This window comes from Triticum urartu, chromosome 6A (assembly GCF_056163025.1).
Source record: "Triticum urartu cultivar PI428250 chromosome 6A, HENAU_Tu73, whole genome shotgun sequence".
In the NCBI taxonomy this organism is placed as follows: Eukaryota; Viridiplantae; Streptophyta; class Magnoliopsida; order Poales; family Poaceae; genus Triticum; species Triticum urartu.
In genome coordinates this window covers 485140571-485162497 of record NC_141878.1, presented here as the reverse complement: position 1 = coordinate 485162497, position 21927 = coordinate 485140571, and the positions used below count along the sequence as shown (strand labels likewise).

At 47.1% G+C, this 21927-nt stretch overlaps 1 protein-coding gene across 1 annotated transcript; it reads right to left on the bottom strand.

Moving 5' to 3' along the window:
* Positions 1–15770: 15770 nt before the first annotated feature.
* Positions 15771–16370, bottom strand: LOC147965810 (uncharacterized). The gene has a single exon (XM_087530619.1). It carries the CDS (start codon positions 16368–16370, stop codon positions 15771–15773), a length of 600 nt encoding a protein of 199 aa, XP_087386745.1.
* Between the last annotated feature and the right edge of the window lie 5557 nt (positions 16371–21927).

Sequence of the window (21927 nt, the reverse complement as noted above, 5' to 3'; positions counted from 1 at the left end):
TTGTGGCGTGGTGGCCGCCAAGTCCAGCATGAATTTCTGCCAAAAGTTGTCGTTCTTCCTCTTCGGAGATGCACCTTTGAAGTACTCCGGTAGCGCTTTTCTTATAAAGCTCTCCCTCGTGGACCTTGTAGGCTTTAGACCGCCGCACAATGCAACATGCCTCTTTTGGGTCATCAGGGAGTTCTTGCCTAGTTAGGTAAGCCAAGAAGGGTTCTGTCCACGTGGCGATGACAGCCATAATCACGTGGGCCGAAGGTGTTATTCGGTGGCAAAGCCTCCGTTTACGTCAGAGTGTTCGGGGTCTGGTGTTGTGGCCGGATCCAGACTATTTTTGCTGGTCTCCCCTTCCCACACCACGGATGGCTTAAACAGCCTTTCCAAGAAGATATTAGGTGGGACAGGGTCACGCTTAGCGCCGATGCGGGCGAGGATATCCGCCGCTTGATTGTTTTCTTGGACCACATGGTGGAATTCGAGGCCCTCGAACCGAGCTGACATTTTGAGGATGGCATTGCGGTAAGCCGCCATTTTTGGGTCCTTGGCGTCAAAGTTCGCATTTATTTGAGATATTGCAAGGTTCGAATCCCCCTGCACGTCTAGGCGTTGAATGCCCATGGAGACTGCCATCCGGAGACCATGCAACAGGGCCTCATATTTTGCTGCATTGTTGGAGTCTGTGTATAATATTTGGAGTACGTATTGGACTGTATCTCCGGTGGGGGATGTCAGGATGACGCCTGCCCCCAGACCAGCCAGCATCTTAGAGTCGTTAAAGTGCATGATCCAATTGGAGTACGCGTCGTACTCTTTAGGGAGTTCAGCTTCCGTCCATTCGGCGAAGAAATCAGCCAATACTTGCGACTTAATGGCTTGTCGTGGTTTATATGTTATGTCGAACGGGAGGAGATCGATAGCCCATTTGGCAATCCGGCCCGTGGCATCGCGGTTATTTATTATGTCGTTGAGTGGTACTTCGGAGGCCACCATAATTGAACACTCTTGAAAGTAGTGTCATAGTTTCCGGGATGCCATGAAGACCGCGTATGCTATCTTTTGATAATGTGGGTACCATGATTTGCATGGATTGAGGACGGTGGATACGTAGTATACCGGCTTTTGAAGTGGGAACTTATGTCCGTCCGTCTCTCATTCGATGACGAGCACTGCGCTTACAACTTGGTGTGTTGCCGCTATATATAACAGCATTGGTTCGCCGACATTTGGCGCAGCCAAGATTGGGTTGGTGGCCAATACGGCTTTTATTTCTTCCAATCCGGCCGTGGCCGCATCCGTCCACTCAAAGTGTTTGGTGCATCGAACAAGGCGATAAAGAGGTAGTGCCTTTTCTCCTAATCGGGAGATAAAGCGGCTTAAGGCAGCCACGCATCCAGTTAATTTCTGGATTTGCTTGAGGTCTGTTGGGATAGCCAACTGTGACAAAGCTCGGATTTTAGCCGGATTTGCTTCAATTCCTCTATTGGAGACGATGAAGCACAAGAGCTTTCCGGCGGGCACGCCGAAAACGCATTTTTCCGGATTGAGCTTGATGTCATATGTTTGGAGATTGTCGAACGTGAGCCTCGAGTCCTCTATTAAGGATTCGACGTGTCTTGTTTTAATGACCACATCGTCTACGTATGCCTCCACTGTTTTGCCGATTTGTGTTTCCAGACATGTCTGAATCATGCGTTGATAGGTTGCACCAGCATTTTTGAGCCCGAAAGGCATGGTGTTAAAACAGAAGGGCTGTATGGAGTGATGAATGCCGTTGCGGCTTGATCGGGCTCCGCCATCTTAATTTGATGGTATCCAGAGTATGTGTCGAGGAAGCACAATGATTCGTGTCCTGTGGTAGCATCGATAATTTGATCGATGCGGGGGAGGGGGAAGGGATCCTTGGGGCAAGCCTTGTTAAGGTCCTTGAAATCGACACATAGGCGCCAGGATTTGTCCTTCTTTGGACCATCACCAAGTTTGCTAGACAGTCCAGATGTTTTATTTCTGTAATGAATCCGGCCTCGAGTAACTTGGCTAGCTCTTCTCCCATGGCTTGTCGCTTAGGCTCAGAGAAACGCCGAAGAGTCTGCTTGACCGGCTTGAACCCCTTTAGATTGTTAAGGCTATGCTCGGCCAGCCTGCGTGGGATTCCTGGCATGTCTGAAGGATGCCAGGCGAAGATGTCCCAATTCTCGCGCAAGAACTTCCGCAGTGTGGCGTCTGTTGTGGGGTTCAGCTGTGCCTCGATGGATGCTATTTTTGTCGGGTCCGTTGGGTGGACCTAGAATTTGACTATTTCATCCACTAGTTTAAAAGAGGTGGACTTGGGTCTTTTGTCAAGTATCACGTCGTCCCTGTCCACCGTGGAGCGCAGCGCAGTTAGTTCTTCGGCCTCGAGGGCTAGTGCGGTGGTTTTATTTTCTGCGCGGAGTGCTGCTACCTCTTGAGCACTTGCGTTGGTTTTCCCTTTAAGAGGAAAGGGTGATGCAGCAGAGTAGCATAAGTATTTCCCTCAGTTTTTGAGAACCAAGGTATCAATCCAGTAGGAGGCCACGCACGAGTCCCTCGTACCTACACAAACAAATAAATCCTCGCAACCAACGCGATAAGGGGTTGTCAATCCCTACACGGTCACTTACGAGAGTGAGATCTGATAGATATGAAAAGATAATATTTTTGGTATTTTTATGATAAAGATGCAAAGTAAAAAAGGCAAAGGAAGTAACTAAGTATTGGAAGATTAATATGATGGAAGATAGACCTGGGGGGCATAGGTTTCACTAGTGGCTTCTCTCGAGAGCATAAGTATTCATGGCGGGTAAACAAATTACTGTTGAGCAATTGGCAGAATTGAGCATAGTTATGAGAATATCTAGGTATAATCATGTATATAGGCATCACGTCCAAAACAAGTAGACCGACTCCTGCCTGTATCTACTACTATTACTCCACACATCGACCGCTATCCAGCATGCATCTAGAGTATTAAGTTCAAGAGAACAGTGTAACGCTTTAAGCAAGATGACATGATGTAGAGGGATAAACTCATGCAATATGAAATAAACCCCATCTTGTTATCCTCGATGGCAACAATACAATACGTGCCTTGCTGCCCCTACTGCCACTGGGAAAGGACATCGCAAGATTGAACCCAAAGCTAAGCACTTCTTCCATTGCAAGAAAGATAAATCTAGTAGGCCAAACAAAACTGATAATTCGAAGACTTGCAAAGATAACCAATCATACATAAAAGAATTCAGAGAAGATTCAAATATAGTTCATAGATAAACTTGATCATAAACCTACAATTCATCGGTCTCAACAAACACACCGCAAAAGAAGATTACGTCGAATAGATCTCCACAAGAGAGGGGGAGAACTTTGTATTGAGATCCAAAAAGAGAGAAGAAGCCATCTAGCTAATAACTATAGACCCGTAGGTCTGAGGTAAATTACTCACACTTCATTGGAAGGGCTATGGTGTTGATGTAGAAGCCCTCCGTGATCGATGCTGTTGGAAATATGCCCTAGAGGCAATAATAAATTGGTTATTATTATATTTCCTTGTTCATGATAATCGTTTATTATCCATGCTATAATTGTATTGATAGGAAACTCAGATATATGTGTGGATACATAGACAACACAATGTCCCTAGTAAGCCTCTAGTTGACTAGCTCGTTGATCAATAGATGGTTACGGTTTCCTAACCATGGACATTGAATGTCGTTGATAACGGGATCACATCATTAGGAGAATGATGTGATGGACAAGACCTAATCCTAAGCATAGCACTAGATCGTGTAGTTCATATGCTATAGCTTTTCTAATGTCAAGTATCATTTCCTTAGACCATGAGATTGTGCAACTCCCGGATACCGTAGGAATGCTTTGGGTGTATCAAACGTCACAACGTAACTGGGTGACTATAAAGGTGCATTACAGGTATCTCCGAAAGTGTCTGTTGGGTTGGCACGAATCGAGACTGGGATTTGTCACTCCGTGTAAGCGGAGAGGTATCTCTGGGCCCACTCGGTAGGACATCATCATATGCGCAATGTGACCAAGGAGTTGATCACGGGATGATGTGTTACGGAATGAGTAAAGAGACTTGCCGGTAACGAGATTGAACTAGGTATTGGATACCGACGATCGAATCTCGGGCAAGTAACATACCGATAGACAAAGGGAATTGTATACGGGATTGATTAAGTCCTTGACATCATGGTTCATCCGATGAGAACATCGTGGAACATGTGGGAGCCATCATGGGTATCCAGATGCCGCTGTTGGTTATTGACCGGAGAACGTCTCGGTCATGTCTGCATGTCTCCCGAACCCGTAGGGTCTACACACTTAAGGTTCGGTGACGCTAGGGTTGTAGAGATATTAGTATGCGGTAACCCGAATGTTGTTCGGAGTCCCGGATGAGATCCCGGACGTCACGAGGAGTTCCGGAATGGTCCGGAGGTAAAGAATTATATATAGGAAGTCCTGTTTCGGCCATCGGGACAAGTTTCGGGGTCATCGGTATTGTACCGGGACCACCGGAAGGGTCCCGGGGGTCCACCGGGTGGGGCCACCTGCCCCGGGGGGCCACATGGGCTGTAGGGGGTGTCCCTTGGCCTACATGGGCCAAGGGCACCAGCCCCAAGAGGCCCATGCGCCAAGAGTAGAGAAAAAGGGGAGAGTCCTAAAGGGGGAAGGCACCTCCGAGGTGCCTTGGGGAGGATGGACTCCTCCCCACCCTTGGCCGCACCCTTCCTTGGAGGAAGGGGCAAGGGCTGCGCCTCCCCCTCTCCCTTGGCCCTATATATAGTGGGGAAAAGGAGGAGCAAACCAATCTAAGGCCTGGCGCCTCCCTCTCCCTCCCGTGACACATCTACCTTCTCCCGCAGCGCTTAGCGAAGCCCTGTTGGAATCCCGCAACTTCCACCACGCCGTCGTGCTGCTGGATCTCCATCAACCTCTCCCTCCTCCTTGCTGGATCAAGGCATGGGAGACGTCTCCGTTCCGTACGTGTGTTGAACGCGGAGGTGCCGTCCGTTCGGCACTTGATCATCGGTGATTTGAATCACGACGAGTACGACTTCATCAACCCCGTTCACTTGAACGCTTCTGCATAGAGATCTACAAGGGTATGTAGATGCACTCTCCTTCCCCTCGTTGCTAGTCTCTCCATAGACAGATCTTGGTGATACTTAGGAAAATTTTGAATTTCTGCTATGTTCCCCAACAGTGGTATCAGAGCTAGGTCTATTGCGTAGATTCTATGCACGAGTAGAACACAAAGTAGTTGTGGGCGTTGATTTTGTTCAATATGCTTGCCGTTACTAGTCTTATCTTGATTCGGCGGCATCGTGGGATGAAGCGGTCCGGACCAACCTTACACGTACTCTTACGTGAGACCGGTTCCACCGACAAACATGCACTAGTTGCATAAGGTGGCTGGCGGGTGTCTGTCTCTCCCACTTTAGTCGGATCGGATTCGATGAACAGGGTCCTTATGAAGGGTAAATAGCAATTGGCATATCACGTTGTGGTCTTCGCGTAGGTAAGAAACGTTCTTGCTAGAAACCCATAGCAGCCACGTAAAACATGCAAACAACAATTAGAGGACGTCTAACTTGTTTTTGCAGGGTATGCTATGTGATGTGATATGGCCAAAAGGATGTGATGAATGATATATGTAATGTATGAGATTGATCATGTTCTTGTAATAGATGATCATGGAGCCCCAAGATGGAGATCAAAGGAGCTACATGATATTGGCCATATCATGTCACTATTTGATTGCATGTGATGTTTATCATGTTTATACATCTTATTTGCTTAGAACGGCGGTAGTAAATAAGATGATCCCTCATAAAAAATTTCAAGAAGTGTTCTCCCCTAACTGTGCACCGTTGCTACAGTTCGTCGCTTCGAAGCACCACGTGTTAATCGGGTGTGATAGATCCTTTCGTTCACATACAACGGGTGTAAGAAGTTTTACACATGCAAAAACACTTAGGGTTAACTTGACGAGCCTAGCATGTGAATACATGGCCTCGGAACACAGAGACCGAAAGGTCGAACATGAGTCGTATGGAAGATACGATCAACATGATGATGTTCACCGACGTTGACTAGTCCGTCTCACGTGTTGATCGGACACGGCCTAGCTCACTCGGATCATGTAATCACTTAGATGACTAGAGGGATGTCAATCTAAGTGGGAGTTCATACGATGAACTTAATTATCCTGAACATAGTCAAAAAGGATTTTGCAAATTATGTCGTAGCTCGCGTTTCAGTTCTACTGTTTAGATATGTTCCTAGAGAAAAATTAGTTGAAAGTTGATAGTAGCAATTATGCGGACTAGGTCCGTAGACTGAGGATTGTCCTCATTTCTTCTTAGAAGGCTTATGTCCTTAATGCACCGCTCAGTGTGCTGAACCTCGAACGTTGTCTGTGGATGTTGCGAACATCTGACATACACGTTTTGATAACTATGTGATAGTTCAGTTAAACGGTTTAGAGTTGAGGCACCACAGACGTTTTTTGAAACGTCACGAAACATACGAGATGTTTTGAGGGCTGAAATTGGGATTTCAGGCTTGTGCCCACGTCAAGAGGTATAAGACCTCCGACGATTTTCTTAACCTGCAAACTAAGGAGAAAAGCTCAATTGTTGAGCTTGTGCTCAAATTGTCTGAGTACAACAATCATTTGAATCAAGTGGGAGTTGATCTTCCAGATGAGATAGTGATGGTTCTCCGAAGTCATTACCACCAAGCTGCTAGAGCTTCGTGATGAACTATAATATATCAAGGACATATATGATGATCCTTGAGATATTCGCGATGTTTGACACCGCAAAAGTAGAAATCAAGAAGGAGCATCAATTGTTGATGGTTGGTGAAACCACTAGTTTCAAGAAGGGCAAGGGCAAGAAGGGATACTTCATGAAACGGCAATTCAGCTGCTGCTCTAGTGAAGAAACCCAAGGTTGAACCCAAACCCGAGACTGAGTGCTTCTGTAATAAGGGGAACAGCCACTGGAGCAGAATTACCCTAGATACTTGGTAGATAAGAAGGCTGGCAAGGTCAATAGAAGTATATTGGATGTATTATGTTAATGTGTACTTTACTAGTACTCCTAGTAGCACCAGGGTATTAGATACCGGTTCGGTTGCTAAGTGTTAGTAACTCGAAATAAAAGCTACGGAATAAATGGAGACTAGCTAAAGGTGAGCTGACGATATGTGTTGGAAGTATTTCCAATGTTGATATGATCAAGCATCGCACGCTCCCTCTACCATCGAGATTGGTGTTTGCGTTGAGCATAGACATGATTGGATTATGTCTATCGCAATACGGTTATTCATTTAAGGAGAATAATGGTTACTCTGGTTATTTGAATAATACCCTCAATGGTCTTACGCCTAAAATGAATGGTTTATTGAATCTCGATCGTAGTGATACACATGTTCATGCCAAAAGATAGTAATGATAGTACCACCTACTTGTGGCACAGCCACGTAAGTCATATCGGTATAAAACGCATGAAGAAGCTCCATGTTGATGGACCTTTGGACTCACTCATTTTTGAAAAGTTTGAGACATGCGAACCATGTCTATTGGTGTATATGCATGAAGAACCTCCATGCAAATGGACCGTTTTGTACTCGCTTGATTTTGAATCACTTGAGACATGCAAATCATACCACATGGGCAAGATGACTGAAAGCCTCGTTTCAGTAAAATGGAACAAGAAAGCAACTTGTTGGAAGTAATACATTTTTGATGTGTGCAGTCCAATGAGTGCTGAGGCATGTAGTGGATATCGTTATGTTCTTACTTCACAGATGAATTGAGTAGACGTTGAGTATATTTACTTGATGAATCACGAGTCTGAATTATTGAAAGGTTCAAGTAATTTCAGAGTGAAGTTGAAAGATCGTCGTGACAAGAGGATAAAAGATCTATGATATGATCATAGAGATGAATATCTGAATTACGAGTTTGGCATGGAATTAAGACATTGTGGAAATTGTTTCACAACTAATACAGCCTGGAACACCATAGTGTGATGGTGTGTCCGAACATCATAACTGCACCCTATTGGATATGATGCATACCATGATGTTTCTTATCGAATTACCATGATAGTTTATGGGTTAGGCATTAGAGACAACCACATTCACTTTAAATAGGGCACCACGTAATTCCGATGATATGACACCGTATGAACTATGGTTTAGAGAAACCTAAGCTATCATTTCTTAAAAGTTTGGGGCTGCGACGCTTATGTGAAAAAGTTTCAGGCTGATAAGCTCGAACCCAAAGCGGATAAATGCATCTTCATAGGACACCCAAAACAGTTGGGTATACCTCCTGTCTCAGATCCGAAAGCAATAAGGGATTGTTTCTAGAATCGGGTCCTTTCTCGAGGAAAAGTTTCTCTCGAAAGAATTGAGTGGGAGGATGGTGGAGACTTGATGAGGTTATTAAACCGTTACTTCAACTAGTGTATAGCAGGGCACAAAGAGTTGTTCCTGTGGCACCTACACCAATTGAAGTGGAAGCTTATGATATTGATCATGAAACTTCGGATCAAGTCACTACCAAACCTCGTAGGATGACAAGGATGTGTACTGCTTCAGAGTGGTACGTAATCCTGTCTTGGAAGTCATGTTGCTAGACAACAATGAACCTATGGGCTATGGAGAAGCGATGGTGGGCCTAGATTCCAATAAATGGCTTGAGGCCATATAATCCGAGAGAGGATCCATGTATGAAAACAAAGTGTAGACTTTGGCAGAACGATTCGATGATCGTAAGGCTGTTGAGTACAGATGGATTTTAAAAGGAAGACGGACAATGATGGTAAATGTCACCATTAAGAAAGCTCGACTTGTCGTTAAGATGTTTTCCGACAAGTTCAAGGAGTTGACTACGGTGAGACTTTCTCACTCGTAGCGATGCTAAGAGTCTGTTGGAATTATATTAGCGATTAATGCATTATTTATGAAATCTTGCAGATAGGATGTCAAAAAACATTGTTTCCTCGACGATTTGCTTGAGGAAAGGTTGTATGTGATACAACCGAAAGGTTTTGTCAATCCTGAAAGTTGCTAATAAGTATGCAAAGCCCCAGCAATCCTTCTGAGGACTGGAGTAAGCAACTCGGAGTTGGAATGTATGCTTTGATGATGATCAAAGATTTTGGGTGTATACGAAGTTTATGAGAAACTTGTATTTCCAAAGAAGTGAGTGGGAGCACTATAGAATTTCTGATGAGTATATGTTGTTGACATATTATGGATCAGAAATGACGTAGAATTTCTGGAAAGCATATAGGGTTATTTGGAAAGTGTTTTTCAATGGAAAGCCTGGATTAAGCTACTTGAACATTGAGCATCAAGATCTATAAGGATAGATCAAAACGCTTAATGGCACTTTCAAATGAGCACATACCTTGACATGATCTTGAAGGTGTTCAAGATGGATCAGTCAAAGAAGGAGTTCTTTCCTGAGTTGTAAGGTATGAAGTTAAGACTTAAAGCTCGACCACGGCAGAATAGAGAGAAAGGACAAAGGTCGTCCCCTGTGCTTAAGACATAGGCTCTACAGTATGTTATGCTGTGTACCGCACCTGAAGTGTGCCTTACCATGAGTCAGTCAAGGGGTACCAGAGTGATCCAAGAATGGATCACAGGACAGCGGTCAAAGTTATCCTTGGTAACTAGTGGACTAAGGAATTTTCTCGATTATGGAGGTGGTAAAAGAGTTCGTCGTAAAGAGTTACGTCGATGCAAGCTTAACACCTATCCGGATAGCTCTGAGTAGAGATACCGGATACATAAAATGGAGCAACTATTTAGAAAAGCTCCAAGTAGAACAGTTATTTGGAATAGCTCCAAATAGAACGTGGTAGCTACATCTAGGAGATGACATAGAGATTTGTAAAGCACACACGGATCTGAAAGGTTCGGACCCGTTGACTAAAACCTCTCTCACAAGCAACATGATCAAACCTAAAACTCATTGAGTGTTAATCACATAGTGATGTGAACTAGACTACTGACTCTAGTAAAACTCTTGGGTGATAGTCACATGGCGATGTGACCTGTGAGTGTTAATTACATGGCGATGTGAACTAGATTATTGACTCTAGTGCAAGTGGGAGACTGTTGGAAATATGCCCTAGAGGCAATAATAAATTGGTTATTATTATATTTCCTTGTTCATGATAATCGTTTATTATCCATGCTATAATTGTATTGATAGGAAACTCAGATACATGTGTGGATACATAGACAACACAATGTCCCTAGTAAGCCTCTAGTTGACTAGCTCGTTGATCAATAGATGGTTACGGTTTCCTAACCATGGACATTGAATGTCGTTGATAACGGGATCACATCATTAGGAGAATGATGTGATGGACAAGACCTAATCCTAAGCATAGCACTAGATCGTGTAGTTCATATGCTATAGCTTTTCTAATGTCAAGTATCATTTCCTTAGACCATGAGATTGTGCAACTCCCGGATACCGTAGGAATGCTTTGGGTGTATCAAACGTCACAACGTAACTGGGTGACTATAAAGGTGCATTGCAGGTATCTCCGAAAGTGTCCGTTGGGTTGGCACGAATCGAGACTGGGATTTGTCACTCCGTGTAAGCGAAGAGGTATCTCTGGGCCCACTCGGTAGGACATCATCATATGCGCAATGTGACCAAGGAGTTGATCACGGGATGATGTGTTACGGAACGAGTAAAGAGACTTGCCGGTAACGAGATTGAACTAGGTATTGGATACCGACGATCGAATCTCGGGCAAGTAACATACCGATAGACAAAGGGAATTGTATACGGGATTGATTAAGTCCTTGACATCATGGTTCATCCGATGAGAACATCGTGGAACATGTGGGAGCCATCATGGGTATCCAGATGCCGCTGTTGGTTATTGACCGGAGAACGTCTCGGTCATGTCTACATGTCTCCCGAACCCGTAGGGTCTACACACTTAAGGTTCGGTGACGCTAGGGTTGTAGAGATATTAGTATGCGGTAACCCGAATGTTGTTCGGAGTCCCGGATGAGATCCCGGACGTCACGAGGAGTTCCGGAATGGTCCGGAGGTAAAGAATTATATATAGGAAGTCCTGTTTCGGCCATCGGGACAAGTTTCGGGGTCATCGGTATTGTACCGGGACCACCGAAAGGGTCCCGGGGGTCCACCGGGTGGGGCCACCTGCCCCGGGGGGCCACATGGGCTATAGGGGGTGTGCCTTGGCCTACATGGGCCAAGGGCACCAGCCCCAAGAGGCCCATGCGCCAAGAGTAGAGAAAAAGGGGAGAGTCCTAAAGGGGGAAGGCACCTCCGAGGTGCCTTGGGGAGGATGGACTCCTCCCCACCCTTGGCCGCACCCTTCCTTGGAGGAAGGGGCAAGGGCTGCGCCTCCCCCTCTCCCTTGGCCCTATATATAGTGGGGAAAAGGAGGAGCAAACCAATCTAAGGCCTGGCGCCTCCCTCTCCCTCCCGTGACACATCTACCTTCTCCCGCAGCGCTTAGCGAAGCCCTGTTGGAATCCCGCTACTTCCACCACGCCGTCGTGCTGCTGGATCTCCATCAACCTCTCCCTCCTCCTTGCTGGATCAAGGCATGGGAGACGTCTCCGTTCTGTACGTGTGTTGAACGCGGAGGTGCCGTCCGTTCGGCACTTGATCATCGGTGATTTGAATCACGACGAGTACGACTTCATCAACCCCGTTCACTTGAACGCTTCCGCATAGCGATCTACAAGGGTATGTAGATGCACTCTCCTTCCCCTCGTTGCTAGTCTCTCCATAGACAGATCTTGGTGATACGTAGGAAAATTTTGAATTTCTGCTATGTTCCCCAACAGATGCCCCCTCCGGCGGAGCTCCGGAACAGGACCCAAGATGGGATCTCGTGGATACAGAAAGTTACGGTGGTGGAATTAGGGTTTTGGCTCCGTATCTAGTAGTTTGGGGGGTACGTAGGTATATATAGGAGGAAGGAGTACGTCGGTGGAGCAACAGGGGGCCCACGAGGGTGGAGGGCGCGCCCAGGGGGGTAGGCGCCCCCCCTACCTCGTGGCCTCCTGGTTGATGTCTTGATGTAGGGTCCAAGTCCTCTGGATCATGTTCGTTCCGAAAATGACGTTCCCGAAGGTTTCATTCCGTTTGGACTCCGTTTGATATTCTTTTTCTGTGAAACCCTAAAATAGGCAAAAAAATAGCAATTCTAGGCTGGGCCTCCGGTTAATAGGTTAGTCCCAAAAATAATATAAAAGTGTATAATAAAGCCCAATAATGTCCAAAACAGAATATAATATAGCATGGAACAATAAAAAATTATAGATACGTTGGAGACGTATCAAGTGCTATGTCCGGATCACTAGCCAGAGTGATGATTCCATTGGGCCCGGGCATTTTGAGCTTCATGTACCCATATTGGGGTATAGCTTTGAAGATCGTGAATGCCTCCCGCCCTAAAAGGGCGTGGTATCCGCTACTGAACGGGGCCACTTGGAATGTGATTTCTTCGGACCTATAATTCTCCGGCGTGCCGAATACCACATCTAGTGATTTTTCCTGCACATCGTGCCTCCCGACTAGGGATGATTCCTCTGAAGGTCGTGCTGCTTTGCTCAATGCGGCTCTTGTCTATTTCCATTTTGCTAAGAGTTTCCTCGTAGATGAGGTTTAATCCGCTGCCACCGTCCATGAGCACTTTAGTAAGCCGGAAGCCGTCCACAATTGGACTAAGGACCAAAGCGGCTGGTGCTTGGGCTGTTCGGAATTGGGGTTCATCACTGGCATTGAGGGTTATGGTCGTGTTGTTCCATGGATTTATTGCTGCAACGTGGCAGACTTCGGCGAGGCTGTGGAGTGTTGCTTGCGCCTATTATTTGAGGCGAAGGTCTCGAAGACTGTCAATACTGTATTGTTATTTTCCCCGGGATGGTGCTCTGTTGTATTGTTGATGAGGATATCCTCGCCGCTCTTGGCCACCTGCCGGAGTATCCAACATGCTCTAAGGCTGTGTATTGGCATGGTATCCACTGTACTGTGAATTTTGCATGGCCCATTGAGCCATCCCTCCAATACAGTTCTACGCCCTATAGTGGGCTTTTGTTTCTTTGTAATTGGATCGGGTGACTTACGAGAGTACACCCTTTTAGTTCGGATGGGGGGTTTAGTGAGAGCCGGAGGGTCCCAGAAATTTTGTTTGGGTTTTCCAGGCGCTTTCCATCGCACAGTACTTTCATACTATGGCCGCCAAGTCAGCAAAGTGTGCTATGTCACGGCGACTTATGGCGTTGAGGATTCCCTTGTACGTGCAATTTTTGCAAAAGAATGAAATTACGTCTTCCTCGCGATAGTCCTTGACCTTGCTCATTACAAGGAAGAATCTGGCCCAATAGTGATGTACTGTCTCTTGGGGCTCTTGTCTAATGTGGGAAAGATCACTTGAGTCTGGGTGGGTGGGTAGTTTTAGCTCCAAACCCTGACCCGGTCTGAGACCCAGGGGCGAAGGAGTTTCGATCTTGGCAGTTCGGACTCCGGGATGTTGCCCAATAGTTCTGGCCCGCTGTCTGATTCTAGGTTCGAAGCTTGGGCCATTTCCTCCCGTGGATGGGTATCCGGCTCGGAGAGCTCGGGAATCCGGACATAGTTTGTCCTCAAAATAGAGGAAGAATTGCTACATTGCTCCTCCACCACCGCTATCTGATGGGTGACCGGCGGAGAGTCAATCTCCCTTTGGTCGGGTTTAAGCCCGATCCGATCATAGTCCGTTGCGACTCCCAGGGCGGGGATACGATCCAAGAGCTCGTTCAAGGAAGAGAGCTCTATTGGATCCATCTGCTCAGTGAATCCCGAGCCGACGTGGAGGCTGTTTTTGATGACCCGAGAAGTCATCGTCGGTGCGATGGCCGAACGGGCGGTCATGACGAAGCCGCCTAGTCGGAGAGTTTGGCCTACAGCTAGGGCTCCCCCCGAGGTAATGTTGTCCTTGACAACAAGACGAGCCATCAAGCCTTATCGTGGCGGCGCAGTGGAACTCTCAATGAAAGCACCAATGTCGGTGTCAAAATCGGCGGATCTCGAGTAGGGGGTCCCGAACTATGCGTCTAAGGCGGATGGTAACAGGAGGCGGGGGACACAATGTTTACCCAGGTTCGGGCCCTCTCGATGGAGGTAATACCCTACTTCCTGCTTGATTGATCTTGATGATATGAGTATTACAAGAGTTGATCTACCACGAGATCGTAGAGGCTAAACCCTAGAAGCTAGACTATGATTATGATTGTTCTTGTCCTACGGACTAAACCCTCTGGTTTATATAGACACCGGAGGGGGCTAGGGTTACACAGAGTCGGTTACAAGGGAGGAGATCTACATATCTGAATTGCCAAGCTTGCCTTCCACGCAAAGAAGAGTCCCACCCAGACACGGGACGAAGTCTTCAATCTTGTATCTTCATAATCCAACAGTCCGGCCAAAGGATATAGTCCGGTTGTCCGAGGACCCCCTAATCCAGGACTCCCTCACCAGGTACTTAGGCTCAAAAACTTCCTGAGTAATCTCCAGCACACTCTTGATGTCAGTAACAACAGATGGCAGGGAATGATCTGAGAAGAGGATGGAACACTTCGAGGGGTTTATCAACTGGCCCGTAGCCGACGCGAAGGTGTTCAACAAACCTTTAACCAGTATCGCCTGCTGCTGTGTTGCTTGGAAGAAGAGGAGTGAATCATCCGCAAAAATTAGATGAGAGATCTCCGGGGCCCCACGACATATTTTCACCCCATGTAGGTCATTCTCCCTCATAGACTTACTGAACAAAGCAGAAAGCACATCAGCAACAAACAAGAATAAGAAGGGGGACAAAGGGTCACATTGTCTGAGTCCCCTCGAGGGGGTAAAAGCCTCCAGTAACTTGCCATTAAACTTCACAGAATATCTAACAGAAGTAACACATGCCATAACTTGTGATACCCAAGTTTGAGAAAAACCCCATGGTAACAGGGCCCTCTCTAGAAAATCCCAATCCACACGATTATAGGCCTTTGAAAGATCCAACTTATAAGGACACAGAGCCAGTGAATTCTCCTTCAGAGACTAAATATGGTGTATACACTCAAATGCAATGATAGAATTGTCAGAGATGAGTCTCCCTGGAATAAATGCATTCTGATTCTCAGATATCAGTTCAGTCAGAAGCGGACGCAATCTGTTCACCATGCACTTTGATACAATCTTCTAGACCACATTGCACAAACTAATTGGACGAAAGTCCTTCAGTTCCTTCGGCTGTGGAACTTTAGGGATCAACACTATAGATGTATCATTCACACCTTCACGCATATTTCTTGTGCTAAAAAACTCTTGGACTGCGGCAACAAGTTCAGGTTTGAGTACAGTCCAATTGCGTTGGTAGAAGAGAGCCGGGAAACCATCACAACCAGGGGCCTTCAAGGGGCCAATTTGAAAGAGAGCATCCGAAATCTCTTCCTCTGAAAATGGCTTGCACAGAGCCTCATTCATGTCCATTATAACTTTAGGCTCGATACAATCAAGGACCTCTCTAGCATCCAGAGTTTGGGTCCTTCGTGTAAACCTCCTTGAAATAGGAGGACGCCATCCTCTCCATCTCCGTGGGAACCGAGCTCCAAGAGCCATCGGTTTTCATTAAACGTTGAATATGATTTCACCTGGCTCTCCATACGGCTCGTCGATGTAAGTACTAGGTGTTCCGTTCACCCTCCTTCAGCCATGTGATCCGCGACCGCTGCAGCCACATCATTTCCTCATGGTATAAAAGCTCATCAAGCTGGTTCATTTTCACCCGAATCTGAACACGATCAGCCCCAGCAAGTTGTAGGTCTGCCAGCTGAGTGCGTAGCTGCTCGATCTCCTTTAGGACATTGCCAAAATTTGCCAAACTCCATTGTTTTAAATCTGCCATCAGTTTCTTTAGTGCTGCAGCCACCGAATTCAAGTCCACGTTCGGTTTACTCGCTGCCCAGGACCTTGCGATCACCTCTGGGAGTGTGTGGTGCCTCTCCCACATTATCTCATATTTAGGGCTTCCACCCCCCCTTTGGTCTCCTTGAACTCCCTCCAGTTGCACTAGAAGCAGGCTATGATCCGAACATGAGGAGGCGAGGTGTACAACTTTAGCAGCTGGAAACAACTCCTTCCAAGATTCGTCCGCACAAGCACGGTCGAGACGGACTTGCACATTGTGATTTCCATCCTGCCCATTATTGTATGTGTACGATATGCCACTAAAACCAAGGTCCTCGAGTTCACAAAGCATTAGGCAGCCTCTGAAGGCTACCATTTATGATTCTGATCGCATTGTCCTCGATAGGTGTTCGTGCTGCCACAACGCCTCATTGTAATCGCCACATACAAACCAGGGTTCCATGGATGAGGCCCGTAGCCTGGTTAAGTGATCCCACATGTGCTGCCTGTTCTCCACTCTTGGTTCCACGTAAACAAAAGTTCCTCTCCACGAGTTACCAGCACCATTGTCAACTACTGAAACGTCAATATATCTATTACAAGAATCCAGGACGGTAACAGAGAGGGCCTCGTCCCAAAAGAGTGCCAGCCCTCTACTCCGACCATCACTACAAACACCATGGAAACCCTTCAGACCAAGTCTCCATCTCAGCTTCTCCACTTTATTCGATGCTTGCCTGGTTTCACAAAGGAAAACAAGCTTGGGGTTATTGGCTTTTGAGAGGGCCACAACCTCACAAACTGTCCGTCGCCCCCCCCCCCCGATAGTTCCACGATAAAATATTCATTGCGTCCAGCGGTCCTCCTCGAGGGAGGCCGCCGATATCTCATTGGTTTCCGTTGTATTGGAGCGCTTCACACGTTTACTACTAGAGTTGCTGCTTGTCGGAGAATTGTTCCCTTTCAGGTCCACTCCAGAACCATCAGTAATCGCAAGCACAGCCGTTGCTTTATCCGGAGTAACAGCAGATCCATCCCCTGCTGTATCCATCATTAACCTCTTCCATACATCCTTGTCCACCTTCATTCTGCCCCTAGGTTCTTCACCGGACTTGTTGTCGTGTCCGGTATCTCGGGGTCTAACTTCCCATGCTCAGGATCAGCCGGGGCTGTCGGGTTTACTCCCATGTCAGCAGCTCGAGGACCAGTAGCCTTTCTAGCTTCTGGTCTAGGGCGATTAGGGCCTTCAGCATACAACCAATCCCCATATTTCATATCCTTCACATCCTGAATGCCCAATCCACACTCTTTGTGCTCATGGCCAATAAGGCCACACACCTTACAAAACCTGGCCAACTTCTCGTAACGTACCAGATAAACTTGTCGTTCTTTAGCACGAACGATACTTACAAATTTGGTGAGGGGCTGTAGGATGTCATGATTAACCCTTACCCATATATAGTCACTACGGGTGTTACCGTTCAGACGCATCTCCATAATCTCACCAGTACCCTTCAACAATTTCTCCACAAGATTCTTCTTGCAGTACGGATCAGGCAGCTTGTGAATTTGGAGCCAGATTGGCATATGGACGAACACTACTTCATACTGACACAACAACACCGCCATGTTGCGGAACAACCAGGGACCTTGCATCATGATACATTCCCAATCACCCAGGCATGAGGCATGGACGACAAATCTGTTAGGGCCAACAAGGCGAAATCTCACGGGTTGCGCTGGATTCCATGCCGCCCTCATCTCCCTGTAAAAGGCAGATTGACTGAAGGTTTTGTCCGTATGAACCATAGCTAGGGCAATCCACCTAACGCTATCCTTTATCTCAGGATCATCATCATCGATCTCCACATCATGGAACTCCTCCTCGTTGAGATCCAACTTGTCGAAGAAGTTTTCCAGATCCGGATTGGTGGGTTCAGCGGCTCCGCCGCTTGTAGCGGAGTTGGCATCCGAGACGGCCGCCATGTCGCCACGGGAAGAGAAGGCCTTCGGTGATGACGGAGGCGTGGGTCGGAGGCGAACTAAGCACGGGGGACTCAGAGGCGATTGGATCGCCTCAGAGGAGTACACTTCTACCTATCAATGAATGATACGCAAGCTTTGCGTATCTGTGAAAAAAAGATTTTTTTAGAAAAAAAAATTACCCCGGCCTCTGCATCTAGACGATGCATGCAATCATTTTATTAATTATTCACAAAGACCTTACAAAGTATTACATCAGGTAATCTGAAGCCATCATCTTAGCAACAACTGTCGCTCCTATCCACTTGATGATGGGGTGCTGATAGTCCGAGCCTAATACCAAAAATGCATCGCACCAAAGCCTAACATGTAAAGACGGAGGCCCCAACCGAGCCACATACTGGGTTTGGGGTACAAACCGGTTTGGCGCACTCTCATGTGTCGTCGTCGCCATCTTCCACCAATCCATCTTCAGAGCAGAAACTAACGCACCGACCTTACCAGACCTCTCTGCCATCGACACCACCATGAAGCCAGACAATGCCCTTCTCCTGCGTGAGTCCATCTCCGCACATCAGATGCCGAAACTCCACTGCGCCACGCCGCCGAGATCCGTCGCCATCAATGAGAAAGATGAAGCACCGCTCCACTAAAGAAGCCGTCCACTGGTCCCTCGAGCCCGTGTACACCTCCAAGAATGACGCCCTCAAGGGGTAAACGACACCAAAGCATCGGCCGTCATTCGATCTACTGATCTAGGGTTTCCCCCAGAGGTAGCGGATAGATGTCTGGAGCTTTTCCGCGATGATGCCTTCAAAAAGGTAACGACACAAAAGGGTGCCGCCATCGCCAGTCTTGGCAATAAGCCGAGAACGAGGTTTTCACCCGGATCTGCTCGATGAACCTCCATCTCGCATCGTGCGCACGGACCACCACGGATCTCCGCCATCGCAGAGCGAGCAAGCCACTCTGGCCAGATCAGATCTGACCAGAGGGCCAACCATGCCAGCAGCCGGCCGGTTCACCAAAGCCTTCCATGCCACCAACGATCCGAGGTGCCGCAGCGCCGTGGCCAGGTGCTCGCCATCGCTCACCGCCGCGGAGGCTCGGGTCCAGGGGCGCACTTTCGCTTGACTAGGTGCGCCTCGCCACACTCGTGTGCGAGAAGGAGAGGCTCCTCCACCACCGCCGTCAGCTCTCCAGCGGCGGCGGAATGGAGGGGTGGGAAGGGAAGTGACTGGCGGCTAAGATTGGGGCCCCTTGGCCACCTGTCACTACTAGGGAAAACCTTATACACAGAATGTTACCAGTAGCGCTTGTTAAAATGAGGCGCTACTGCTACTTAGCAGTAGCACGTCTGCTAGAATGGTGCTACTGTTACCCGCTTAGCAGTAGCGCGGCAGGAACAGAATGCGCTACTACTATAATTTCCACACCGTTCCCGACGTGCTAGGTATAGTAGTAGCGCCCTTCTACAAACAGCGCTACTACTATGGATTTTAGCAGCAGCGCGTTTTGCCTCCCCACGCTACTGTTAAAGCTATTTTCACCTAACCCCCGTGCGGCCTGATTCCCTCTCCTCTGCTTCCTCCCCCAATTCTCCTCTATTATTCCTCATTGCCTCCGCCTCGCCGCCGTCTCCCCTGACCCCGCCTCGCCTCCGCCTCGCCGCCCTCTCCCCCGACCCCATCTCGCCGCCGTCTCCCCCGACCCCGCCTCGCCGCCGTCTCCCCTGACCCCGCCTTGCCGCCGTCTCCCCCGACCCCGCCTCGCCGTGCCTCGGTGCCGCCGTCTCCCCCGACCCCATCTCTCTCCCCGCCCTCTGTAAGCACTCTCCCCTTCCGATCCCTCTTCTCTGCTTAGTATGAACCCTAGCTATTTAGTGCTAGTTAGTATGAACCCTAGGCTATTTTTAGTGTTAGTTAGTTAATTACTTATATGGTAATTAGGGCAGTAGTTCCTAGGTACTAATTAGTTAGTAAGAACTAGGTACTAATTAGGTATTAGTTTATTTTTATTTATAGTAAGTTTATTTTTAGTAAGAACTAATTTAATTAATAGAACTCGTTAGTAAGAACTTGTTGATATTTTTTTTAGTTAAAGCAATTTTTCCCACATTGACGTCGACGATGCCTATCCCGCATCCTCGTCATCGAATCGGCGGAGGACGACACCTGCTTGACCAGACGGGCCATGTCCGGCACTAGGCTCCGCCGGGGTGGTACTGGGAGGCGCTACCTACCGGGAGGCGCAGGTTGGTGAGGAGCCAGCCTGTCGTTGACCCGAACCTTCTTTGGTGGCAGTCGCGTGGGCCAGTGACGGTCCAGAGGCTCAAGGACCCCGCGGAGGTGGTGCGTCACCGTGTCAGTGAGGACGACGCGCACGTTCGTCGCTACTTGTTTGCGTTGGAGCACATGTTCTCCAATACCTGGCAGGTTCTCCAGGGATCTCACTGGAGCTATGATCCCGTGATGGTTCCTTTTCTGTGGGTGTCCACCGCCCACGCCGATACCCGTCGTGTGCTAGGGTTTTAGTTGTATTAGTGATGTTATATGTATGACACTATTCGGGATGTATTAGTGATAATATTCGACGATGTACGGACGCATAAGATGATTTACTTTTGCTTATTGAATGCATGCTAATTTGAGTCCTATAAGATATTTTGAAATGTATATCTTGTGTTGCTCAAATAGGATATGTGCTTGCCTAAGTGGCTGGTCATGTTTGCAGGTTACACCTCCGAGTGGCCTATGTTTTGCCGGAGTGTTGATTCATTTCCGTTCCGGCAAATTTCAGGCGCTCGGTATGTCCTATTTTAGCAAAGGTCATGCCGGATTTTTCCGTGAATTTTGGCATGACTTGTGCTAGAATATGTAGGAAATATCGAGTGCCCCGGATTTGTGTGTTGAGTATCATGGTAGTTGTCTTCGATCGATTTTCAATTAATGTTTTAACTATGAACATAGGAAATGTCTGACGACGAAAATGATTTCGGTACTTGCAAATACTGCGAAGACGAGCGCGGCCTGTGCGACGGAATCTTCCTAGATGATGATAGGCGCTTCAGCATCAAGCTGGACGAGAACTTCGAAGTGGATACAGTAAGTCACAATGACAAGTCTTTTTCGTAATTAAGCATGGCATTTGCTTCAACTTATAATTTAAGCATGACACGTCTTTTTTTTACTATTCTACCAGCGTATCCCCTGCCATGCAAGAGTTTTTGTATTGGATAAGATAGTTTTCAGTCGTACTATGGAGGAAAAGAAATTTTACTTGAAGGCCGAGCATGGTTATATTTTCAACGTAAAATTATACAATTCAGACGACTACACCTATTTTGGATGCAAAACATGGTGATCACTATGCAAGACTTATGCATTTGAGCCTGATATGGTTATCACCTTTGATATTCGTCCGGAAGATGATATTGAAGGTAATACCGACATCTGGGTCGATGTGCAGACGCCTCCAGTTATACCATTATGTAAGTTTCTCAACCATATTTATGTCTTTGATATTGTTTATTCAAAAATAGTTGACAACTAATTTGTATTGTCAGCTTATTTCGGTGCAAGTAAACATGTCCAGCGCTTGGTAGATAGGACCTACTACTGTCCGGGGGCTGAACTAAATTGCGAGGAGCTAAATCATTATGTTTCATGGCTTGAGGATCTTGATACTGTCAAGACAAATTTTCTTCCTGCACTTAGAAATGTTAGTACTGAAAACGTGCGACCAATAGTGTTCGTAATGAACTACGGTCACATCTATTTAGGAAGGATGGTAAGATTTTTACTATTTGTCCTCAGTGCATCTTTTGCATACATTATTTTTGAAGCTAAACTTCATTGCTAAGTATGTTACCATACGATGTTCTTCAACAGGGACTCCTGATGAATGTTGTGCCTTATGGGATCGAGACTAAAGGTACCATGACTATTATT

Coding starts and splice junctions, on each gene's coding strand:
- LOC147965810 (XM_087530619.1), bottom strand. CDS start 16,370: ATGGTAGCCTTCAGAGGCTGCCTAATGCTTTGTGAACTCGAGGACCTT.